The sequence below is a fragment of the Colletotrichum karsti genome (genome assembly GCF_011947395.1).
Source record: "Colletotrichum karsti strain CkLH20 chromosome Unknown Scaffold29, whole genome shotgun sequence".
In the NCBI taxonomy this organism is placed as follows: domain Eukaryota; kingdom Fungi; phylum Ascomycota; class Sordariomycetes; order Glomerellales; family Glomerellaceae; genus Colletotrichum; species Colletotrichum karsti.
The window spans coordinates 1-21,590 of NW_024065929.1; the positions used below are offsets into that span (position 1 = coordinate 1).

Genomic DNA, 21,590 nt, shown 5'->3' on the forward strand with positions numbered 1-21,590 from the left:
GAGAATTATTCGAACCGAAGCCTCTGGCTAATGGCTACCTCAGACTGCGACCTTGAAGAGACTGGTAGACTTTGACAATAGTATTTGGAATCAGTCCACGGCGTGGTGGATTTTTCGGGTTCGACGTTACCGTTGCGCTGGTGCAACTGCAGACGGCTTAAGAGTTGAGCACCGCATATGATCGTCAGATCGTGGACCTCAAAGACAAAGACGTCATTTGATCAGATAAGATGAGATAACAACGCCCCTATTTAGCATGCAGGATGCAACACACCCTTGGACGTCACAGCCTGCACTGAGAGTCGGTTCCTGAATTGAAAACTTGTCTAATTTAATTTATGGAGACGCTAGGAGCTTATGCATCCGATCGACCGGGACTGGTCCCGGGACTGACGGGCTGAAAATTGCAGTCCCCTGCATCGACAAATGACAACCTACAGATCGTCAACGACTGCCAGGACGTTGCAGGGTCAAACTCTTTCGGACTCGCGGAAATCCGACAAGCTGACTCGGCGGATCCAAGTTGCGCCAGCGCTTGGTCATGCTTAGCGTGCGGCCATCGTGTCTGTGAAGCAGTTTCCACGAGGAGTCTATCTCTCCACGTTACCATGCAACTTGCTTTAACTCTCAGATAAAGCTCGGCTAAAATGGAAGGAGGCAACGTAAAAGCCTTGTAAGAAGGCGCTGGCCATGGTGACAGCGGTCTCGACCTTCTTCAGAGTCCTGGGAGACCCCCGTAAATCCCTCATCCGGGCCGATAGCCCCACTGCGGTGCCGGTGGTTCCTCCGGCCCTTTCCCGGAGGGTTAGACAGCCGCGCGCGAGATTGACTTGCCAAAATTTGTTGTTGGGCAACTCGGACGGCCGAACTATTCATCCCGTTATTCAAAACATGCGAAAGACCGGTCAGGGACGGTCCTCGATCGGCCCGTGATGGTAGGCGGTCGCTCTGGCAACTGCAGTCCTGACTTCCTGGTGCCTTCCAAATCTACTCAGACGGTTCCCAGATTCGACGGGTTCTCGTTCTTCACTTGTTCTCTGGGTTAAATCTCATCGGATGACTTCTGCATAAGCCCTTCCATTACGATTACATAGCGATAATAGTGACTTCAACTCTTGAGCCATTTGAAACAGGTGTCTACAACCCGTTGACGCGCACAGCAAGCATTAGTCATGGAAAGCAAGGCTTCCGCATTTAAACTTACCTTGCTTTGGTCTTCAGATGATAATAGTGACCAGCGGACACTCCAAATGAAGCTTGAGGAGGTTTATGATAACCAACCTAAGAATGCCGACCTCGTACAAGAACGCACCCACTGCATGATGGATATCCGTGGTATCCTTGAATGCCGTTAGAACTCCAGAACCATCTGCACGTGTATACGTGAGACAACTTGATAAGGCGCAATCCATCACCCTGGTCATGGTAATGCATTAGTGACAACCCGAAGATGCCGAAAACGGTCTTGTGGAGTTGTGATACCCTGGATTATATCGGCAATCTTCTTGCTAAGCATTTGGAGACCCACCTGTAAGGTAAACAGCTATGGAGCCCAGATTCTTGTTTCTCGCGGTTGGCGAAAACAGAAGATTCAGGAACCGCAAATCACTGACTCGTGGGCGGCTCGTTCTCGCCTTCACAGAGTCGTATCATATGGAAAATCGGCTTCGCCTTGTCAGATTCCAAGACCACGACTTACGTCATTTAGAAAATTTCCCGCTACAGTTTCCCTCGTTTATCGAACAAGAGCTTGCAAGAGTTGCACCGTTCCGAGAGTCTGGATTTAACCGACTCCACGGACTTACGGGCGAGCGCCGAGATCCAGAAAACGCCCACCTCGCCGGTGGAGAGAGCGGATCATAACTCAGCAAAAGCAAACCTGGATGGAAATTTCGAATAATTCCTAAGCATGACATAAGTTGGCTTCAGCGTCCCGCGCGGGACTTGTTGGGGGCAGGTTGCTAGGCGAGGTGTTTGTTGGATATAAACTCGAGGGATCGTCACCACGTGTTTCCTTCGTTTCGTCCCATCTCAGCACCGTCAAGCCATCCGAACTCGTCCTTCACAATGCTGGGCTCCATCGTCTCTCTCCCGCTCCTTGCGGCCACTGCGCTCGCTTATCCCGCCGCTTCTTCCCAGCGATTCGACTATGTCATTATCGGTGGTGGTACCAGCGGTCTCGTCGTTGCCAACCGTCTGTCCGAGTTGAAGAACGTCACTATTGCCGTCATCGAGGCTGGTGACTCTGTCTACGACAACGCCAACGTTACCGATCTGGGTGGCTACGGCAACGCTTTCGGTACCAACATCGACTACGCCTACCAGACTACTCCCCAGAAGTATGGCGGCAACAAGACCCAGACCCTCCGCGCCGGCAAAGCCCTCGGCGGTACTAGCACCATCAATGGTATGTTCACCGTATCGCTCACGGTGACTCACTTCTAACAGATCAAACAGGTATGGCCTACACCCGTGCCCAGGATGTCCAGATTGACATCTGGGAGCGCCTCGGAAACGAGGGCTGGAACTGGGAGAACTTGCTGAAGTACTACAAGAAGTCCGAGACCCTCCAGCCCCCTTCTGCCGCTCAGGTTGCCGACGGTGTCACCTACGTGCCTGAGCAGCACGGTTCCGATGGCCCTCTCAAGGTCGGCTGGAAGCCTGGTATGGTCGACATGTCCTTCGTCGAAGTCCTGAACCAGACCTACGGCGCTGTCGGTGTTCCTGCTCTCCAGGACATTGCCGGTGGCGACATGGTCGGCTGGAACATCTACCCCGCCACCGTCGACACTGCTCTGCAGGTTCGCGAGGATGCCGCCCGCGCCTACTACTTCCCCTACCAGAACCGCACCAACTTCCGCGTCTTCCTCAACACCGAGGCCCAGAAGCTGGTTTGGTCCAACAGCACTGGAGCTGATGCTACTGCTTCCGGTGTTCTCGTCAAGGACAAGACTGGCGCCACCCGCACCATCTTCGCCAACAAGGAGATCATCCTCTCCGCCGGTTCTCTCCGCTCTCCTCTCCTCCTCGAGCAGTCCGGTGTTGGTAACTCGGAGATTCTCAAGGCTGCTGGCATCCAGACCAAGGTCGAGCTCCCCACTGTTGGTGAGAACCTCCAGGACCAGATGAACAACGGCCTGGCTCAGACTAGCTCCAAGAACTTCACCGGCGTCACTACCTTCGTCGCTTACCCCAACGTCGAGGACGTTTTCGCCAACCAGACCGCTTCTCTTGCTGCCGACATCAAGAAGCAGCTGTCTCAGTGGGCTGCCCAGGTCTCCGAGTACACCAACGGCGTCGTCACCAAGGAGCAGCTCGACAAGTTCTTCGACATCCAGTACGACCTGATCTTCACCGACAAGGTTCCCCTCGCCGAGATTCTCATCACTCCCGCCGGATCTTCCTTCTCTACTGAGTACTGGGCTCTCCTTCCCTTCGCTCGCGGCAACATCCACGTCACCAGCGCCGGCTCTTCCGCTTCCAAGATCAACCCCAACTACTTCATGATGGACTGGGACATGACCGAGCAGATCGGCACTGCCAAGTTCATCCGTCAGCTCTACAAGACCGCTCCTCTGAGCCAGTACTTCGCCAGCGAGACCAAGCCTGGTCTTGCCGCCATCCCCGAGGACGCTTCCGACGCCGTCTGGTCCAAGTGGGTTCTTGACAACTGTAAGTCTCTTAAAGCCATTTTTCGCACACGAGTAACTAATTGTTTTCCGACAGACCGTTCCAACTTCCACCCCGTTGGTACTACTGCCATGATGTCCAAGGAGCTTGGAGGTGTTGTTGATGCCAACCTCAAGGTCTACGGTACTACCAACGTCCGTGTCGTTGATGCTGGTATCCTTCCCTTCCAGGTCTGCGGTCACCTTGTGTCCACTCTCTACGCCATTGCCGAGAAGGCCTCCGACATCATCAAGGCTTCCGCCTAGATGACGACGGTTTTCCACTTCTTCAAAACTTATAGAATTTCCACAATCACAAGATAGACATACCCTATAGATGGACGATGGTAGCGCGGCGACTTTATTCACCTGTAAATATTGGACTCTCCTGTACATAGCATACTTCACTGAATGAAATTCACGTCGTCATTTTCAACTACTTGAGCTTTCCTCGGTCCGGATCTTTTTGAAAAAAATTAAAGAAAATTGAATGCACCCTGGTTACTCATACGATGATGAGCCGAGAAACTCAACCACCTCAACTTGAAGGTCTTCGTTTGGTAAGTGACGTTGTCGAACTCGTCCGATCGACAATGCACCTGATCGCCATAATACTGCCCAAAGAGGGATTTAGTGGGACAATTGGCACCATCTGATTGGTCAGAGCGCGAAATCTCACGGCGCAGCAATAGTAGCGCCAACTCCACCACATCAACTTGACCACTTCCTGAGCACTCATTACCTGCAATAATTACTCCCCATTTCATCATTGCCATTTCAAAAAGAAGTGCAAAAACTCTTTCAATTTGATCTGCTTATATAATAGATTTAGTACGTACCTTGCAGTGTTGCCTAGAGCTGCTGCCTAATGTTGACTCAATTGCTGCCTTCAAAGACAGCCCAAAGAATTCTTCCAAGTTCACCTCAGATAGCAAGGACTGAAAACTATATAAGACGCGAGTCTTTAACTCTTCCATCATCGAACTCTCTATGGACTCACAATCATACCTTAGGATCACCACTTTCAAGCTGAAAAACATTGAGCACGACCTCTCATTCTCAGACTTCTTATCCTGCGCTGAAGTCCACCGTGGACTGTCACAAGATGTCGACGTCCGGATCTTCCGAAGAGAACACTCTGAGATTCTTGAGAGATGTTCGAAACTCGTTCGATGAGGATTCTGGAGATCTGGCCACCGCAGAAGACACGCTCGATCAGCTGGTTTCGATCCGAAGCTTCGCGTTCAAGTTCATCAAAGATGCGGCGACCCAGCCGCCCGATGGCCACCACTCCACGCAGGAAGGGCTGAACCTTCTGTGGCATATGTTCTGCATCACTGCTCAGGCCCTGGACAGCGACGATCCATTTCAAGACAAGCTCGTCTCCTTGCTGCAGTGGACAATCGAATACGACGCTCTTTACAAGAGCGTCCATCATATCGAGAACACGACTCCTTGGGAAAAGTACGGCTTTGCTGAAAGCCTGCAGAACGCCTGGGAGTCTCTTGTGCGGGATGAAAACGTGTCCCAGATGCGCAATTTGGCGAGGTTCTCCGCCAAGGTCTTAGCCTTGGGCATCTGTCGCGGGGTTGACTCCACGGCTCTCTGGTTCCTACGCGAAGCTCTCGAAACTCAACGCGACCCAAGCACACTGGCTATGCTTCCTGCTGTAGCCGTGTGGTTGGATGAATCCAACTACTGTCTCATGGCTTTGTCTCTGGGCCGCCATCCACACCACCCTGAAACAAGCAAAGCTCACCTGCAGGGACCAGGCCCTCTGGCAGTTGCAGCAGGCGTCTTAGAGCCCGGCTTCAGTGTTCAAAGATGGTTGTTCTGGCGGACTCAGCTCCAGGAGCTCAGCAAGCATGCTGACTTGGTGGTTGCCAAGGCGGCGAAGAAGGGATTCATGGACATGATCTCATGCGGGCGAATCATGGAGATGGATGTGCCCGGCGAAGCCAGATTTGCGGGAAAGCTTCAGAAGGCTATGTGGGAAGAGCTTGTTCGCAGTGGGAAGAAGAGTGTGGATGGTGACGACATTGATATCGACGTGAACTGGGTCAATTAGCTCTCGCGATTGGAAGCATTCTCGGTATTTGTCAACAGGTTCCTCTCATTTATTTGTCCAGCTCAACGAATAAACTAAATAACCCGTGCTCTTCATCACTAAGTTCCTGTGTTGTCGCGTCTAAGTTGAACACTCAAAGCCTTGAGGTTCGTTGATGTTGCTGCACCTGTACCCGGTCGCTGCTGTTGGAGGATCAACGCTGATGTTTGTGAGGTTCATATTTTCGATACGGACCCCATCGCAACCGCCGTGGGATCGACTACATTGTAGATAAGCCACTCGACTCCCTTGGAGCGTACCGCGAAAGTTTGTGAAGCTGATGTTGGAGATGTCGAATAAAGACGTGCTGCAGTTACCCTGTTGACCGTTGTAAGTAATGCATTGCATCACGTATATGGGCGCCTGCTCAGCATCATAGATGGTGACGTTATCCCAGCCTGTAACACTGGTGTTAGAGTAAAGAATTTGACTTCTCGGAGCCTGGGGCTCCTGTCATCACCAAGCTGTAACTTACTGAGGTTCTTAGCATCTACAAAAATGTTAATGTTCATCTTGACGCATTCACCGGAGATCATGGCTTACATCCTAATCCAGCACCACCTCCGTTCGGAGGGTATCCCAGTTGTTCACCAGTCCAAGTCTTGATACGACCAGCATAACGCGAGCCATAAGCTACAACGTTTCTGACTGTGACGTTCTCAATAGTCTCGAAGTTGCCCGCGTACTGGCCAATACTCCCAATGGCAACACCCTGACCATCATGGAACTCCATGTCTTCAATGAGGATGTTGGTCGAATTAGCCTTCGTAGCGATGCAGTCATCGCCGTTCTGAATGGTCCACCGTCGAAAGTGAATGTCATCCGAAAACATGGTGTTGGCGCCGTCAGTGTTTCGCGCAGGGTTTCTGTTGGAGCTTGTGTTGTTGACGTAGATGTCCTGGAGGAGGACACGCTTGGATCGCGTGATTGTGACCGTCCTAAGAAGAGACATTATCAGCCTTGGACGAACCTTTAACCCACACCATAAGGTAAGATCGAAATTCATTGTCGACTTACCACATCTGCGCTTGGACAAATCGGAGGCCCTCGAATACAGAGTCTTCGGCACCATCGAGCAAAAGAGCATGGGGGCGATCTGTGAGACTTGAGATGGGTTTCTATATCATATTCAACTTGAGTGAAACTTACTGGGGTAGTTCGATTCTCCTTTAACCAAGTCATACCAAGTCTGGCCATTCCCATTGAAGGTCCCATACCCGAAGCCATTCACTTGAAGGTGTTTACCACCAAGGACCCAGGCAGCAGTTTGGTTCTGATAACCAATAGGAAGCGAGGTTTCGAGCCAGTAGGTGGTATTCTTGCTCCACTGCGTGATCTTTCAGTCAATGCCCATACGTGCAGCGACGAGACGCGATGAACAGGTAGAGTAGTGACTTACTAGAAGAGTTCCCTTGATATCGATCTTGACATTGTCGAGATTGGTCGTCTTCATCACTTGGTCGATGTGGTATGTGGTGTTCTCGAAAACGATGTGCCCGTTGGACTTGCACTTTTCGAAAGCCTCGAGAACGTGAGGCGTATCGTCCGATCCGTCGCCATTAGCAGGCACAACACACTTGATCGCCTTCAACTGTCGTTGATCGAGGTCTTTCACAGGTCCAAGGTCATAAGAAGCTGTCGCTAGCCCAATCGCAAGTTGAGCTACTGCGATGAGATGGATCGGAAACATTGTCTCGGCTTGCAATGTGATGATGAGACGATCGAGAACTATGCGAAAGAAAGATTGTACATCCGGTTCAACAATGCCTTATATAGATTCTGATGGCATCATGGAACATAGGTCCGGCTTGAAGCATGTCGACGACAATACTCTGAATGCTGGTAGCTCCGATAGTCTACCCAAAAGGGCAATTCGCTCTTACTTGGCTCTATGTAACCATTCCCTAGTCTCTTTTGTAATCTACATTCGGTGATGATCCATATACCCGAATGATGCAGCTCGTCAAATCTTTCAGGTTTTCAGCTGGGCCAGACTTCCCAGCATTGCGTATATCCATGGATCCCAAAGAACTCAAAGTAAGAGCCAAGCATACAGCGCAATGTCGTCAAGTTCTGCCACTCGGAGCATCAAAGAGCGATCCGGTCGAATGGATGAGACTATTCGGTCCAAGTGTTGTACAGCCACGACGTGAATGATGTTGTCCAAGGAGCGGGGTCAAGCTTTTAAAGCTGATTGATTCTCAAAAGGGCAAGATGAGATGACGTGCTCATGCCAAACTGAGACTGTAGTCCGAATAGATACGAAATTATCCAGAAAACACCGTTGACGGCCACTCAAAGCCAACCGGAATACGAAAAGTCCAATGACGGATTAAACTCCGGCCTTCTAGGGTAGCTGCATGTTTCCTAGCGACGAAAATGGAGATTATTCCGTTGACCTAGTCATAGTATCATCTGGTTCGCGGAATAATTGTGGTTGAGATTGGATGGCTCTGAAAGAGGGCTTGCTTAAATCTTTGATATTACAGAAGATAGGCTTTGGAATTGAACGTACTCGTCCAACATTGCGCCGAGTTTTGATTCAACCCGGCGAAGTTCGATCAGCCCTCGACAAAGCCCACGAAAGAGAGACATATTTCGGGGTTTTATTGCGAAGCCCATGCGGGGTTGAGCTGTAACTGGTTCAAGACTTGCCCTTTGAAGTTCTTTTCGGCAAGAATCAAGATATCCCTGATCTCTTGGCATGCATACGTACAGATCAGCGTGTGCGTCGATATGTGCTAGCCCGAGGAAAGCGAGACCGAGCTGCATATGCCAAGATCTGTCAACTCTTAACGGCCAATCGTATCTGCTTCGCGAGCGGCACGTATGGACTTCTATTGCACTAAGACTCGGTCAAACAACATCTCCAATACCGAAAATCTTGGGTTTTCCGTGCATCAAGTTGTCAATGTCAGAGTAAACTTGACAGTACTTGACTGCTGCGATGAGCCTTTCAAAAGTCAATATGAAGAGCGAGCATAAGAAGTCTCGACCCATCTACTTCATCACCCTGTTTTAATCGCATGAACTCGAATAGAAGTACATCCTGCAGCCTTTCACAAACCTAACGAGACAGAACACTACGAGTTGAGACGATGCGCATTGTGTGTTTCGTTCATCTGCTTTGGCTTACAGCCTTCACCACAGCAAAATGGATTGTGCCCGCTGCTCGCTGGCATGATACCGACGGCAACATCTTCAACGCCCACGCCGGGGGCTTGGCAGTTGATAAAGAAACCGGCAAGTTTTACTGGTTTGGAGAATACAAAATCGAAGGGCAGGTTGAGGGCGGCGGAGTATCCGTCTACAGCTCCGATGACCTGGCAACGTGGACTTCCCATGGACTAGCGCTAAGTAAGTAACCATCACTTTCTGTAATCTTATGAACTACTGCTAATCTCACCATTAGAGCCGGTGGATGATCACCCTTACGTCTCCTCGCATAATCGCATTCAGCGACCTAAAGTTATCTACAGCAACGATACTGGCCTTTACCACGTAAGTTGACGGCACGTTGCAATTTGATTTGAAGAAGGTTCGCTGATGAATACGACGTGTTTCCTAGATGTGGTGGCACGTGGATGACTCCAAGTACAGTCTTCTACTGCAAGGACTCGCTACCTCAGACAACATTGCGGGCCCATACACGTTCCAAAATGCCATCTCACCACTCAGTAATTGGTCACAGGACTTTGGCGCATTTACAGACTACAAAACTGGAAATTCATACGCGCTCTACTCGAATGGCGATCGCCCAGAAGGACGCGACGTATATGTCAGCAAGTTCAACAGCAACTTGACGGATGTTAAAGAGGTTACCTTTCGATTCAACAAGTACGACTTTGAGGCACCCACGATCTTACAAACGGAGAAGAGCTACTATGCTCTATTAAGCCACAAGACTGGATATCGCCCTAACAGTAAGTTCTCGTCTACTGCTTTCGTGATTGGAGATTGTGGACAATCAGCTAATGTCGAACAACAGATGTCGTGGCCATGCGCGCCGATAAGCTCGAAGGGCCCTGGTCGCAGCCATTCTTCGTATCGCCGGCCTACACCAGAACGTTCAGCACCCAGTCGGGCTTTTCATGGAGGATAAAAGGAAGTAAGGCTACGACATATTTGTATATGGCAGACCAGTGGGATATGCTCTCGCTTTGGGAGAGTCGCAACGTGTGGCTTCCTATCGAGATCGACGAGAAGCAAGGCAGTTTGAAAGTCGTCTGGCACGACATCTACGATCTTGACGTGTAAGCAACTTTAATGGCATCCGTGCGCCGTGGCTTCGTACTAATCCTACACCAGAAAAACAGGTGTTTGGAAACCGGTCCGCGGAAAGACGTACACCTCCAAGTACGCAAAAACGTCAGGAGATGCTCACCTCCAAGAGGCTGTAAGCTATGTCATCGCGCATCTCTAATCATCTACTAAGGACGCTCTCGTGCAGACTTTCGGCAGCCACAATGTCATTGCGACTGGAATCTACGGCAATGACAGCACCATCACCTTCGAAGTTGAAGGAGATGGTCAAGACCAGTGGGTTTCATTCTACCACCAGAGTGAGTTTGACTTCACATCCGTGACAGCGGAAAGGCTGCTGATATATAGTCAGACACGGACGACATGGGCTTTGGCGATCAGCCTTTCGGACAGCCCGATCGTATCAACGGCACGTGGCAGCTACGTCGCATCAGCAGTGTTGTCGTCAACGGGGACAACAGCACAGTCCATACTCTGTACCAGAAAGACACTCACAAGGGCATCATCTTGTCCACTCCTCTGCTTCTTCCTCTGCAGAAGGGAAGAAACACTATATCAGTCGGCGGGCTTTACAACGGCTTCGACTACAAGGGCGCTGACCTGGATCGAATCGTTGTATATCCCCCTGAAGATAAGTGGCAGAAGAGGTCGTTCTTCGGTGCGCTTAAGCTTTGGTAAGGAGAGTTTTGGTGTGACCTTCGAGGATCGTTCGGTGGTGCGAAGAAGCAGAAGAATCAAAGTCGTTGGTGATTCAGGCAGTCCTAGTTGTAGACATATATTCGAATATGGAAGCAAAAGTCTGTCTATCGTTCAATTTGTCAGTCATTACTGCTCTCAAAGCTGCAAATTCCATCTCTAAAAAATTAGAATGAAGATAGCAAAGGATGACCTGCACTCACCAAATCATAAGAGTAGTTTCCAAGGTATTCATTTATGCCACTTCGAAGATTCGCAGCATGATCACTACACAAAGATGTCGCAAAAGATAGGTGACAGGAGGCGGAAAACATAGAACGATCATCTCACAAGAACAGCATGGTGACCATTGATGTCAGTCTCTCAACTTTGACAGGGCAACTGCGGTAGACACTAAAGGATTTACCCTAGATTCGTAATCGTCGCGCCCGGGATCCGCTAGAAAGCCCTTTCAATCGCTCGAGTGTTTCTCGGTCGCATCTAAGAGTCCGACAAAGACCAGAAGAGTCTGTAGTGAGTGATGTTTCCGCTAATGTTGATATTCGTAGCCTGATGACGGAGTCCGCGGACGAAAGAGCTCAAGATAGCTCGGCTTGACAAGCATATCTCCCAAGCGATGAGGGTACGATATCATTTGATGGCTTCCATGAATGTGAAAATCGACAATTCTTAGATCCATGGATATTAAGGGCGGCGGTGAACCTGGGTCCCTGGGAAAAGGCGCTTCGATGCCCGGAAATAGACCGCAGTTACACAGTTAGAGCGACACGCGTCGGGTGACGACTCAGGGAGTATCTGTCAAATGGTCTCGACCCCGGAGTGGAATGGACTAGTGCAGTAGCCAATTACAGGTCCACGGATTCATTGAACTTATTCAGATAGGTTGGTTATGTTCCCCGAAAATTAGGGATCCCGGCCGGTCGGGTTGTTTTCCAACTCTATGTCGGGCATCCCGGGCGTTCCCCGGGAGATTCTTGTTTCCTCGCCGCGGGAACATCGACACCAGACGAACTCTATTGCACAAGGTTGGCTCAAAGCTTCTGCGAATGTTGTTTTCAAACAAGAAGCGATCAGCATTGCGTTCGTCTTAATAAGGCGTATGAGAATGGCCGTTTCCTAAAAGAGTTTCTTTGGTCGATCGAAATTACTAGGCTGCTCCCACCGGCAGCAGGCTGGCGACTTGAATTTTTCTTAATCTCCATTCATGCTGTTGAGATTCCAAAGGCCGTGGCCATTCTGGTCCGCGCCTGTCCCGCCCCTTTTCAAAGCCCTCCCACAGACCGAGGCACCATGAATCAACATGGCCCTGTCCCCTCGATATGTTATTGTCAGCAAAATTTGGCCCAATCTCATTGAAGCTGCGCGTCTGCACAGCGGCGCCACCCGCGATGTGGGAAGGGCCTCGTCATCGGGAGCCCCTAAAAGAAAGCTTTTGCCAACGTCCATCTCCACAAGTCGCGGGATGTGGGAGACCGATTGCAGTTCATCCCGAGAATGCCCCACCCCGGATCGACCCCGGGTTCCGCTTTAGAACCATTTTCCTTCCTTCCTCGGAATGCTTGATGTCTCTTGGTCGCTTGGCGTACGCCGTGAGGCTGAGTTAAGGACAACCGCGTGGGGACGCATTGACTCGAAAATGCGCCCGGCGGAGAAGAAGTCGTGTATGTGAGGCTCAGAACCCCTGCGAGCCACGACGGCAACGGGTTGTGGATGACCTTTTGCACGGCGCTGGTTGGGTGAATGTTCAGATAGCAGTTCCCGACATTGGATGGAAACGGTCGAAAATAGCAAGCGGGACGGGGAGGTGACGAGGGCTCTCCATGTAGGGAATCGGACGAAGGCGATGAGCCCCATCTTCCGTCCACTTCACGTACGCGGCGACAGCGACTGCCAAGATGAAGACGATGAAGATCGACGTTGTATAAAGACGGTCGTGGGAGCCGGCCATCTCACTCTCGAATTCACCTCACCAGCCGCAACCACCGCAGCAACATTCGCTTCAGCATCAACACAAGAACACAATCGTTTCGACATTCGCTACAACAACTTGTCTTACTACCCAAGTCTTCGACACGATGGTCCGCATTTCCGCCCTCTCGGCCGCCGGCCTTGCCCTCGTCGGCCTCACCTCCGCCCACCCCGGCGAGAAGCACGACCACAACAAGCTGAAGCGCGACATCCAGCTCCGTGACGGCATTGCCAACATCGGCCAGCGCTCCCTTAGCCAGTGCTCCAACTCCGCCGGTGCCCAGAAGCGCCAGGCCCGCGCCGTCGAGCGCCGTGCCGCGAAGGTCGAGGAGATCCGCAAGAAGAGGGGCCTCACTGCCCGTGAGTAACCTTCCACTTCCGAACCGCCGGAAACCAATACTGACATATCAACAGCCGGCAAGAAGTACCGCCGCGATCTCGACCAGCTCACCGCCTGGGAGGCCAAGAACCACAACATGACCGGCCTGTCTGATAACGGCATCTTCTCTTCCATCGAGGACGTCTTCGGCGCCAACACCAGCTGTGTCCTCTCTCCCGAGATCACCGGCGGCCCCTACTACGTCGTCGGCGAGTACATGCGATCCAACGTCATCGAGTCCGAGTTCTGCGACGGTGTCCCCCTCTTCCTTGAGGTCCAGTACGTCGACGTCAACACCTGCGACGGTGTTCCCCAGGTCGCGGTCGATGTCTGGAACTGCAACGCCACCGGTGTCTACTCCGGCGTCGAGTCTGGCCAGGCCGGTCTGGACACCACCTTCCTCCGCGGTATTCAGCTTTCCGACCACGATGGTGTCGTCCAGTTCGAGACCATCTTCCCTGGTCACTACGAGGGCCGTGCCGCCCACACCCATCTTCTGTCGCACACCAACGCGACCCTGATGCCCAACGGCACCATCTCTGTCTGGAACACTCCCGTCTCTCACATCGGCCAGCTCTTCTGGCCCGAGAGCCTCCGTGAGAAGGTTGAGGAGCTCGCTCCCTACAACACCAACACGGTCGAGGTCACCACCAACGAGGAGGACATGTGGTCCGTCCTCCAGGCCGACGAGTCCTACGACCCCTTCCCCCAGTTCGTCTACCTCTCCGACAACCTCCAGGACGGTCTCTTCGCCTGGATCCAGATCGGTATCAACGCTTCTGCCGACTACCAGACCGACGACTACTACGGTGTTGCTGCCTACCTTGCTGAGGACGGCGGTCACTCTACTGGCTACACTGTCGGCGGCGGTGGTGGTGGCGGTGCTCCCGGCAACGGAACCGGCAACGGTACCATGTCCGGCACTCCCCCCTCCGGCACCGGTGCTCCCCCCTCTTAAGTAGTGATCTTGGGTCGCGGGTCCCATGCACGGATCGGTACCAGCCGTGTCAATTTTCCTTTTTGTATGATATTAGAGATACCTATAGACACAGTGAACATACAAGCCGCGACGGAAGCGCAAATTTCTTATTCTTCATACATCCTTTCCTGATCGCCACTGTGAACGCATGAATTTGAGGTTTCGGCGGGTTTCCGGGCCCGGACCCGATCATGGACCCATAGTACGGATGGTGGGGTACGTTGTGGGACCGAACCACTCCGAGACCGGTACCGCCGATTCGCCGATTCCCCGGCATCACCAAACGGAGGTGAATGTTTGGCTTTGTCTATTACCGACTCGACGATCGCAACGAGCTTTAAAAGAAGAATTCAAAGGTTCTTGGGATGGACCCCGGAAACAAGCAAACGGTTCAGGGTCCGAAAACTAGATTAAACATTCGGCCACACTGCTGGGAAACAAGTTGAGCCGAACACTCAATAGAACATGTTCTCAAGTGATTAGATAAATACCATTTAAACTTGTACCATAGTGCTCAGACATGGATGTTTTCTTGTGCGGTTTGAAAAGAAGACCAGTGCACATTTTGAGGGAAAATCATCGCGTCATGGCACGGGCCAATTACATACATAACTGGACAGGGAAGTGGATGAGATGCTCGCAACACCTTGGACGATCGGAATGCGCCCCGATGTCACCGCATAATTTAAAGAAACAATAGAGTTGCGGATGTCGCAGTTTGGATCAGCCGGATAGAGCACCATTGATTTTTGGACTGTCGAACCACTCTTCTATTCATTCGGAATCCTTCTCATCTTCACCCCTGAATGCAACACGTGCCGATGCCAAGACGGACGACTCCAAAAGTGGAAGCTCCATTTTCTTCGTCAAACGGCGTCCACCAATTGTTTCTTCCGTTTCCTCCACGCGTTTCACCTCCCACTTTCAATCCGTACTGGTGCTACCATCTTAATTCTCACTGACGCATCCTCTGCCTGACAAAATCACATTTCAGACGAGGGGAATTCGGAAAAGGTCATGGTCTAGCGGTATTGGCGTGCATGGTACGTAAAAAGGCTGACGCTGCGTTGCGATCCCGGAGCTGTGGCGTGGGGCATTGCTACCGTCGGATTCGTGCCAGACGCGGGCCGCTGCGCTGCGCGTGGGCATGAGGCGACATGATAAATGGACTGCTCTTCCTCCTCGCCCTCCGGCGAACCCTTTCGTTGCCGGTTCTGCCATGTCAAGTTGCGTTACTTCGACTTGACTCAATTGCAATGGGCCTCACGTACCTCTCTTTCGGTGCAGCCCTGGTCGCCTTCGTGGCCCAGCCATGGCTCGCTGCCGCCGTCGATCTTGAGCTCAATGTCACGGCCTTGACTGGTGGCGAGCTCGAGTCGGACTGGACCAATGTTTACTACTCCAAGTCGAACCCTCTGCTGCTGGGGAACGACGGCGGGGCTGCGACCGGCGGGTTTCATGTCTTTGACTTGAACAGCGACTCACCTCTCTCCGAGGTCAAGTCGCTGACCACGGGTCGGACGAAGCTCGTCACGACTGTCTACAATGTGACGGAGAAGGACTTGGCTATCACCATCGCGATGCCCGACTCTGTTATCCGAGTGTTTGAGGTTCCGTCCTTTACCGAGATCGAGTCTGCCCAGGCCACCGCCCTCGGCGATTGGTCTGCTCTGTGCTCGTGGCGCAGCAAAAGCCTCAACGACTACGTCTTTCTCTTTGGTAAAGGCCAAGCCATTGAGTATCTTGTACGCAAAGGCAAGACTGATGTTGAATTGGTCGAGGTTTGTTTTTAATAAGAGTACCGCTGTCTTTTTTTACTGAACCCGTCAGGTCCAAAGATTCTCGACGCCGACTGAGTTCTCTGGTTGCGCCGTCTCCAGCTCTCAATCCAAGATGCTTCTGTCCGCCGACGATGACAAGGATGTATATGTATTCGATCTTGCGGAGTCGACCGCCGCTCCTCAGATCACCAAGATCGGCGAAGCGGAAGAAGACGTGACCGGAATTGCTGTCTACACATCCAGCTCCAACTCGACTGGCCAAGACTACCTCTTCGTGGCGCAGGAGAACGCCATCGCGGTTTACGAGTACCCGTTCGAGCTTCTTGGCACGATCAAGTTGACTGGTCTGGAAGACATCGAGGTTCAGGGTCTGAGCCTGTACCAGGGATCGACCACCAAGTACCCCGAAGGCGCCCTTACTTTCGCGATCGAGGCCGACGACGTCGCGGGATTCGGTCTCATTTCATTAGAAGGCACTCTTGACCAGCTCAAGATCTCTGTCAACAAGGAATACGACCCCCGTGTCCCAGTCGGCTGCCGCTCGCGCTCGAAGATTTGCGACGCTTGCTCCGGCAACGGATACTGCCAGGAGAATGCTCTCGGCTGCGCGTGCTTTGCAGGTCTCACCGGTGACAAGTGCGATCAATTCCAGTGTACAGACAACTGCTCTGGACGCGGCGAGTGTATTGGCCCTAACCAGTGCAAGTGTGAAGCTGGATGGGGAGGACTTCACTGCTCGTTCCTTCTTGTTCAACCCACCTACGAAACCGATCAGAACGGCGCTGACGGAGACGATCCCGCCATCTGGATTTCTCCCGAATCAGCCGACAAGTCTCGCATTATCACCACGACTAAGTCAACGGTGGGCGCTGGTTTGGGCGTCTTTGATCTGACCGGCAAGCTTCTCCAAACCATCTACGCTGGCGAGCCGAACAACGTCGACATGATTTACGGATTCCAAGCCGGCAACCGCACGGTCGACCTCGCTTTTGCTGCCTGCCGTGCAGATGATACTCTTTGGTAAGCTGTCTCCTGTCTAGCTGAGATCAACTAGCTAACACCAAGATTAGCCTGTTTGAGACGACTTCAAACGGCACCTTGAAGAACATCGAAGGTGGCGTCCATCCTGTCGTAGACGACTACAGCGTGTACGGATCATGCGTCTACCGCTCACCGAAGACCGGCAAGCAGTACCTCTTCGTCAATGAGAAATCTGCACGTTACCTCCAGTACGAACTCACCGCGACCTCGAACGGCACTCTCCAAACCACCCTTGTTCGCGACTTCCAGGGTGGATCGGGAGGCCAGGTTGAAGGATGCGTGACCGATGAGGAGAATGGCTGGATCTTCTTGGGTGAAGAACCGTCGGCTCTTTGGCGCTACGGCGCCGAGCCCGATTCCACGGAGGAGGGCTTGCGGATTGCCTACGTTGGCGATGGCAAAACCTATGCCGACGTCGAGGGTGTCACTCTTGTCTACGGCGCTACCCCTGAACAGGGTTACGTGCTCGTTTCTAACCAGGGCGTGAGCTCTTACAACGTCTACCGCCGCGCCGCTCCTCATGAATACGTCACGACCTTCACTGTCACCAAGTCTGAGGACGGGCAGGTTGATGCGGTGTCCAACACTGATGGCATCACCGCGGTTGGGAACAGCCTGGGCAAGGACTTCCCACATGGTCTTGTTGTGGTTCATGATGACGCGAACCAGTTGCCTGATGGCAGTACGAGCACGGAAGCGAGCTTCAAGCTGGTTAGCTTGGAGAAGATTCTGGGTGCGGATGCGCTCAAGTCGCTGAACCTGCTCGACAACGTGGACGCCAACTGGGATCCCAGGAAGATGCTCAGGCAGTAAAGCTGATCAACATGACTTTAGACTCTTAAATATAATGAATTTCACTGAGGAAAGGCCATGCTCGAGAGACAAAATATGCACGTATATGCGCAACTTGTATGTTGAAGCTAGCCTATGTACATACTCCAAGAGACATTCCATCGCCAACCCCAGTATAGTATGTTACCGTTTCCATCAACCATGCCCGTGAGGAGTGACTATCTACTCCACACAAGCCCAGGCGTTCTCGTCCTTGTAATCTCCACCTTGGAAGGCATTACGGCGCGGCCAACGGCAGTGCTTGCGCTTGAAGTCAACTCCTGCGCTCTTGGTTCCGTTGATGTAAGCAGTGCCCAGAATAGTGTCGGGAGCTACGCCCTCTTCAACCCAACGGACGATCGCCATCAGGACATTCTCATCGGGGTTCAGACTGGCGACGCTCTGAGCCTGGTTACCGATGAAGGTCGCGCCGGGACCTCCTCCGCAGTGAGCCATGCCGGAAATACGGAAGAAGCGGTAGAACTCATCAAGTGCCGCTGGCTCGAGGCCCATGGTCTTGGACACGTGCTCGTAGTATCTCGGGGAGTTATCGCTCGAAATCGTGCCGTCGACGAGGCCGTGGTAGTGCAGAACCTTGCCGCCGCGGTTCTGGAAAGGAGAGAGATCGCCGTCGAATGTTTCGATGTTGAACAGGTTCAGAGACGAGGACAGGACGTAGTCCTCGGACTTGACGGTGAGAGGATCCCAGTTGGAGTCGTTGAAAATGGCGTACTTGAACCAGTCCGCAGCACCGAAGGGTTGGCCGTTGAAGTAAGTCTGCGGGGCGCCCGTGATCTCGGCGCCGGGCTGCATACGAGGGTAGATCAGGCTGCCGGACGCATCGAGAAGTGGTGAGTAGATGCCCTTCAGCGTTTCGATTTGCTTCTGGGTCAAGCAGCTGGTGGCATTCGCGCTGCCGCAGAGCAAGCCGTCCGGCTTGTAGTCGCACAGATCAGGAGCCTCGATGATACCGTCAGCCGCTCCATCGAGCTCGTCGCACTGCTTCATGATGTCTTCGTGAATGGTAGGCCACATCGACATGGGAATGAAGGTGTCAGAGCCCTCGAGGCCGGTCAGGGGAAGGAAGTGGCAACTCCATGAAGTCAAATTGTTAAACGAGAACGCGGGCGCGCCAGCGACAACGCCATCGAAATCTTCGGGGAAAGACTGCACCTCCTTGAAACCCTGGCGGCCGCCGGTGGAACAGCCGAGATAGTAGCTCTTGGTGTGAGCCTTACCGTAGAACGACTTGCTCACGTCCTTGCCGACCACGACTCCCGTATGAAGAGCGCGGTACGCGAAATCCTCGATAACGTCGGGGTTGTTCAGGAAAGAGGCACCGCTCATGCCATCGTGGCCGTTGTTAGTCGCGACGGTGGCGAAGCCGAGGGAGCTGGCGTAGTCGAGGTCTTCGTATTGGATACAGCCACCGAGACCGCCGTTGCCGGTGCTGAGAAAGCGCCCGGTCCAGTTCTGCGGAAGCCAAGCTTCGAACTTGAGCCCGGAACGGGCCGAAGTAGCGATCTGGGCGGTGACACGGCAGAGATCGGCTGTTACGGCTTGAGAGGTACGGCCGCAGCTGGAGTCTGCGCCGGGGAACTGCAGCGTGGTACCTGCGGGGACGAACTCAGTCGCGTAGGACGCGGCACCAGGGATGGTGGTTGAGTTGGCGAAGGAAAGGCATTGCTGCTGGAAGCTGGCGGTAGTGTTGAGAGGGCTGGCCAAGACAGTCTGCGCTACGGCGCCAAGTAAAACGAGTGAAAGCATCCTTGATTAAAGGACTAGTAGTAAATGAGTGAATGAGTGAGAGACGATGATGTGGCTAAAGATTAGACTGGGAGATTGCGGCGAGATCAGCGAGTCTATATAATTCAGTTTGGATACTATTCTCGGTATTAGGTGCCACTGTCAGTTGTCATTGCCTGACGACAATGTGAAGATATTGCGCCCCTGTTATAAAAAAACCCCTTTCTCTCGGAGCCACCGATCCTCGAATGAGAAGGTGGTCGTACCACCGTTGAGTGGTGTCCGCGCATTACCCTTGTCCTGCACTCCAGCTAATGCCGGGGAAGATCAGCGAGCAACCCCACGAGTGAAAGCACCAATTCTTTGCTGCTTGCAGTCTCTGCAAGTGTGCTCGAGATTTGTCAGCCCAGTTGATAAATGGTGTTCCGAGACTCCCCGGAGACTCGTCGCGCATGGTGAACGGCATCGAGAAACGGTTCGAGGCTAGGCACATATAATTCAACTGTTTAGTCTGTAAAGACTCAGCAGCCACGACTTTGTATTCGCTTATGAGCTGATACTCAAAAACAAGTCTACCTTCTTTCTCAAGAAACTCAAAGATCGGAACCTAAACAGAAAGCCAGGGGAGGAAGGGGCGGACCCATCGTCATCTAGGATGATGTGCGTTCGGATCTTTTTTACAGCCGCAGGCTGACGACCCGGACTTAGCGTCATGTACCCCAGTTGAATCGGCAGGGAGTGACGGCATCAGGTCTTCAAGCTTAAATAAACACGCGTATATCAACCCTGGCAGAGTGCTCATGGCGCGGAAGTTGCCGCCCTCACTTTACTTCGGAACTCTCAACCTGGTTCCGAGCTTTGAGGCACAGCTTCAACAGAAATTACCGTACCACGATAGCTGGGTCATGGCTGTAGGGAATATATTGATGCTTGGCTACTTGTAGTAGTCTGTCAGCCACCTGCATATGATCGCCATTGACGTGTGTCATGTCGAGGTCCCGGCTCAATTTCGGTCTCGCATTTCCATCCCATTGGACACTACAGTTTGTAGTCACCTCTCCTACGGCAGAGAGTATCAGAGCCAAGGCATTTGCCTGATAACAGAAGATTCCTACCATGACAAAGGGTTAATGATTCAATCTTCCGTGGGGAATAACGAGATTTAGGGCGAAGTATTCCATATTTCGTTTCCGACTGATTGACTTTCTCTTTTCAATAATCATTTTTATTTTAACAGGTGTAGAAGGTAATTACTTTACCAATAAAGCTACTGCGTATCCTGTTTTCTGTCTTCACTAGGCCTGTCGACCTTGCATCTTAGACCTTCATTTCCAGGATGACAACTGCACCAAGAAATTTGTTACGATAATGCATGTGTGTAAGAACTAACACATCGGTTATGCCAGTGGGATTCAAATCGCCCAAGTGCCATCTTGTTTTGCTGCGTAACCAGATCGAGAGGCTGCCAAGCCGATGTCTGGAACCCTCGGTCAACCTCCGAAATATTCCGGGAGAATCCGTAGTCCGGGCGACATTCGTTTCGTCCACGAGCAACAATCAGAGTAGGCCTCTTCGGAATCAGCGAATCGAATCCTTTTGTAAAGTTTGAAAAATTTGAGGCTCAGTTGTAGCCCCATTTTCTACGTGTAAGCTGGCTTTAAATAGCACAGAATGTACGTACACTTCAGCGACCGCCGGCTTGGCATCAATGTCATGTCACTCGTCAACGTGAGGTATGCCTTATGGGTGAAGACCACATCACTGCAGTGAAACATACAAGGGAAAACTTGTATCAAATAACTCGGGAAAGAATTGAAAGCATTATGAGAAAATATTGAAGCCCATACCTCATTTCTGATTCGATCACCCATCTCACTTGGAGTTGAGGTATGCCATGAGCAATTAACTCAGCCTTACCGTTGCCAACGTTGTCATGACGACGAATTTCTGATATATAATGGTATGAAGATGTATGGACTTGTAGTTTAGATCCAAGATATGTAAACATTCTTCCACTACAATTGCGCACATACACTGAGTCGACACAAACGGACCAAAGACTGGCCAGCTTGGATTTCTACTGACTGGAGTGTGTAGCCACTTGGTCTACAACGATCATATTAAACGTTGT

General features: G+C 52.0%; 7 protein-coding genes across 7 annotated transcripts; 5 read left to right on the plus strand and 2 right to left on the minus strand.

Moving 5' to 3' along the window:
• Nucleotides 1-2,067: 2,067 nt before the first annotated feature.
• CkaCkLH20_08531 (glucose oxidase) lies at nt 2,068-3,935 on the plus strand (the record flags this gene model as incomplete). The annotated part of the gene is made up of 3 exons (XM_038891246.1): nt 2,068-2,407; nt 2,458-3,672; nt 3,727-3,935. The coding sequence occupies 3 exons, from the start codon at nt 2,068-2,070 to the stop codon at nt 3,933-3,935; spliced, it is 1,764 nt and encodes a 587-aa protein (XP_038743258.1).
• Nucleotides 3,936-4,773: 838 nt separating this feature from the next.
• Nucleotides 4,774-5,736, plus strand: CkaCkLH20_08532 (uncharacterized protein; the record flags this gene model as incomplete). The annotated part of the gene is made up of 1 exon (XM_038891247.1): nt 4,774-5,736. The coding sequence occupies one exon, from the start codon at nt 4,774-4,776 to the stop codon at nt 5,734-5,736; it is 963 nt and encodes a 320-aa protein (XP_038743259.1).
• A 98-nt stretch (nt 5,737-5,834) lies between these two features.
• On the minus strand, nt 5,835-7,465 carry CkaCkLH20_08533 (exo-rhamnogalacturonase b; the record flags this gene model as incomplete). Its single annotated transcript, XM_038891248.1, has 7 exons — nt 5,835-5,935; nt 6,036-6,173; nt 6,251-6,265; nt 6,319-6,713; nt 6,793-6,871; nt 6,925-7,102; nt 7,175-7,465. 7 exons carry the CDS (start codon nt 7,463-7,465, stop codon nt 5,835-5,837), a joined length of 1,197 nt encoding a protein of 398 aa, XP_038743260.1.
• Nucleotides 7,466-8,873: 1,408 nt separating this feature from the next.
• On the plus strand, nt 8,874-10,716 carry CkaCkLH20_08534 (uncharacterized protein; the record flags this gene model as incomplete). The annotated part of the gene is made up of 7 exons (XM_038891249.1): nt 8,874-9,132; nt 9,188-9,276; nt 9,344-9,698; nt 9,764-10,028; nt 10,084-10,171; nt 10,226-10,337; nt 10,391-10,716. 7 exons carry the CDS (start codon nt 8,874-8,876, stop codon nt 10,714-10,716), a joined length of 1,494 nt encoding a protein of 497 aa, XP_038743261.1.
• Nucleotides 10,717-12,809: 2,093 nt separating this feature from the next.
• Nucleotides 12,810-14,039, plus strand: CkaCkLH20_08535 (uncharacterized protein; the record flags this gene model as incomplete). Its single annotated transcript, XM_038891250.1, has 2 exons — nt 12,810-13,062; nt 13,117-14,039. The coding sequence occupies 2 exons, from the start codon at nt 12,810-12,812 to the stop codon at nt 14,037-14,039; spliced, it is 1,176 nt and encodes a 391-aa protein (XP_038743262.1).
• Nucleotides 14,040-15,316: 1,277 nt separating this feature from the next.
• On the plus strand, nt 15,317-17,695 carry CkaCkLH20_08536 (3-phytase; the record flags this gene model as incomplete). Its single annotated transcript, XM_038891251.1, has 3 exons — nt 15,317-15,841; nt 15,891-16,861; nt 16,912-17,695. The coding sequence occupies 3 exons, from the start codon at nt 15,317-15,319 to the stop codon at nt 17,693-17,695; spliced, it is 2,280 nt and encodes a 759-aa protein (XP_038743263.1).
• A 201-nt stretch (nt 17,696-17,896) lies between these two features.
• On the minus strand, nt 17,897-19,480 carry CkaCkLH20_08537 (tannase and feruloyl esterase; the record flags this gene model as incomplete). Its single annotated transcript, XM_038891252.1, has 1 exon — nt 17,897-19,480. The coding sequence occupies one exon, from the start codon at nt 19,478-19,480 to the stop codon at nt 17,897-17,899; it is 1,584 nt and encodes a 527-aa protein (XP_038743264.1).
• Nucleotides 19,481-21,590: the final 2,110 nt, after the last annotated feature.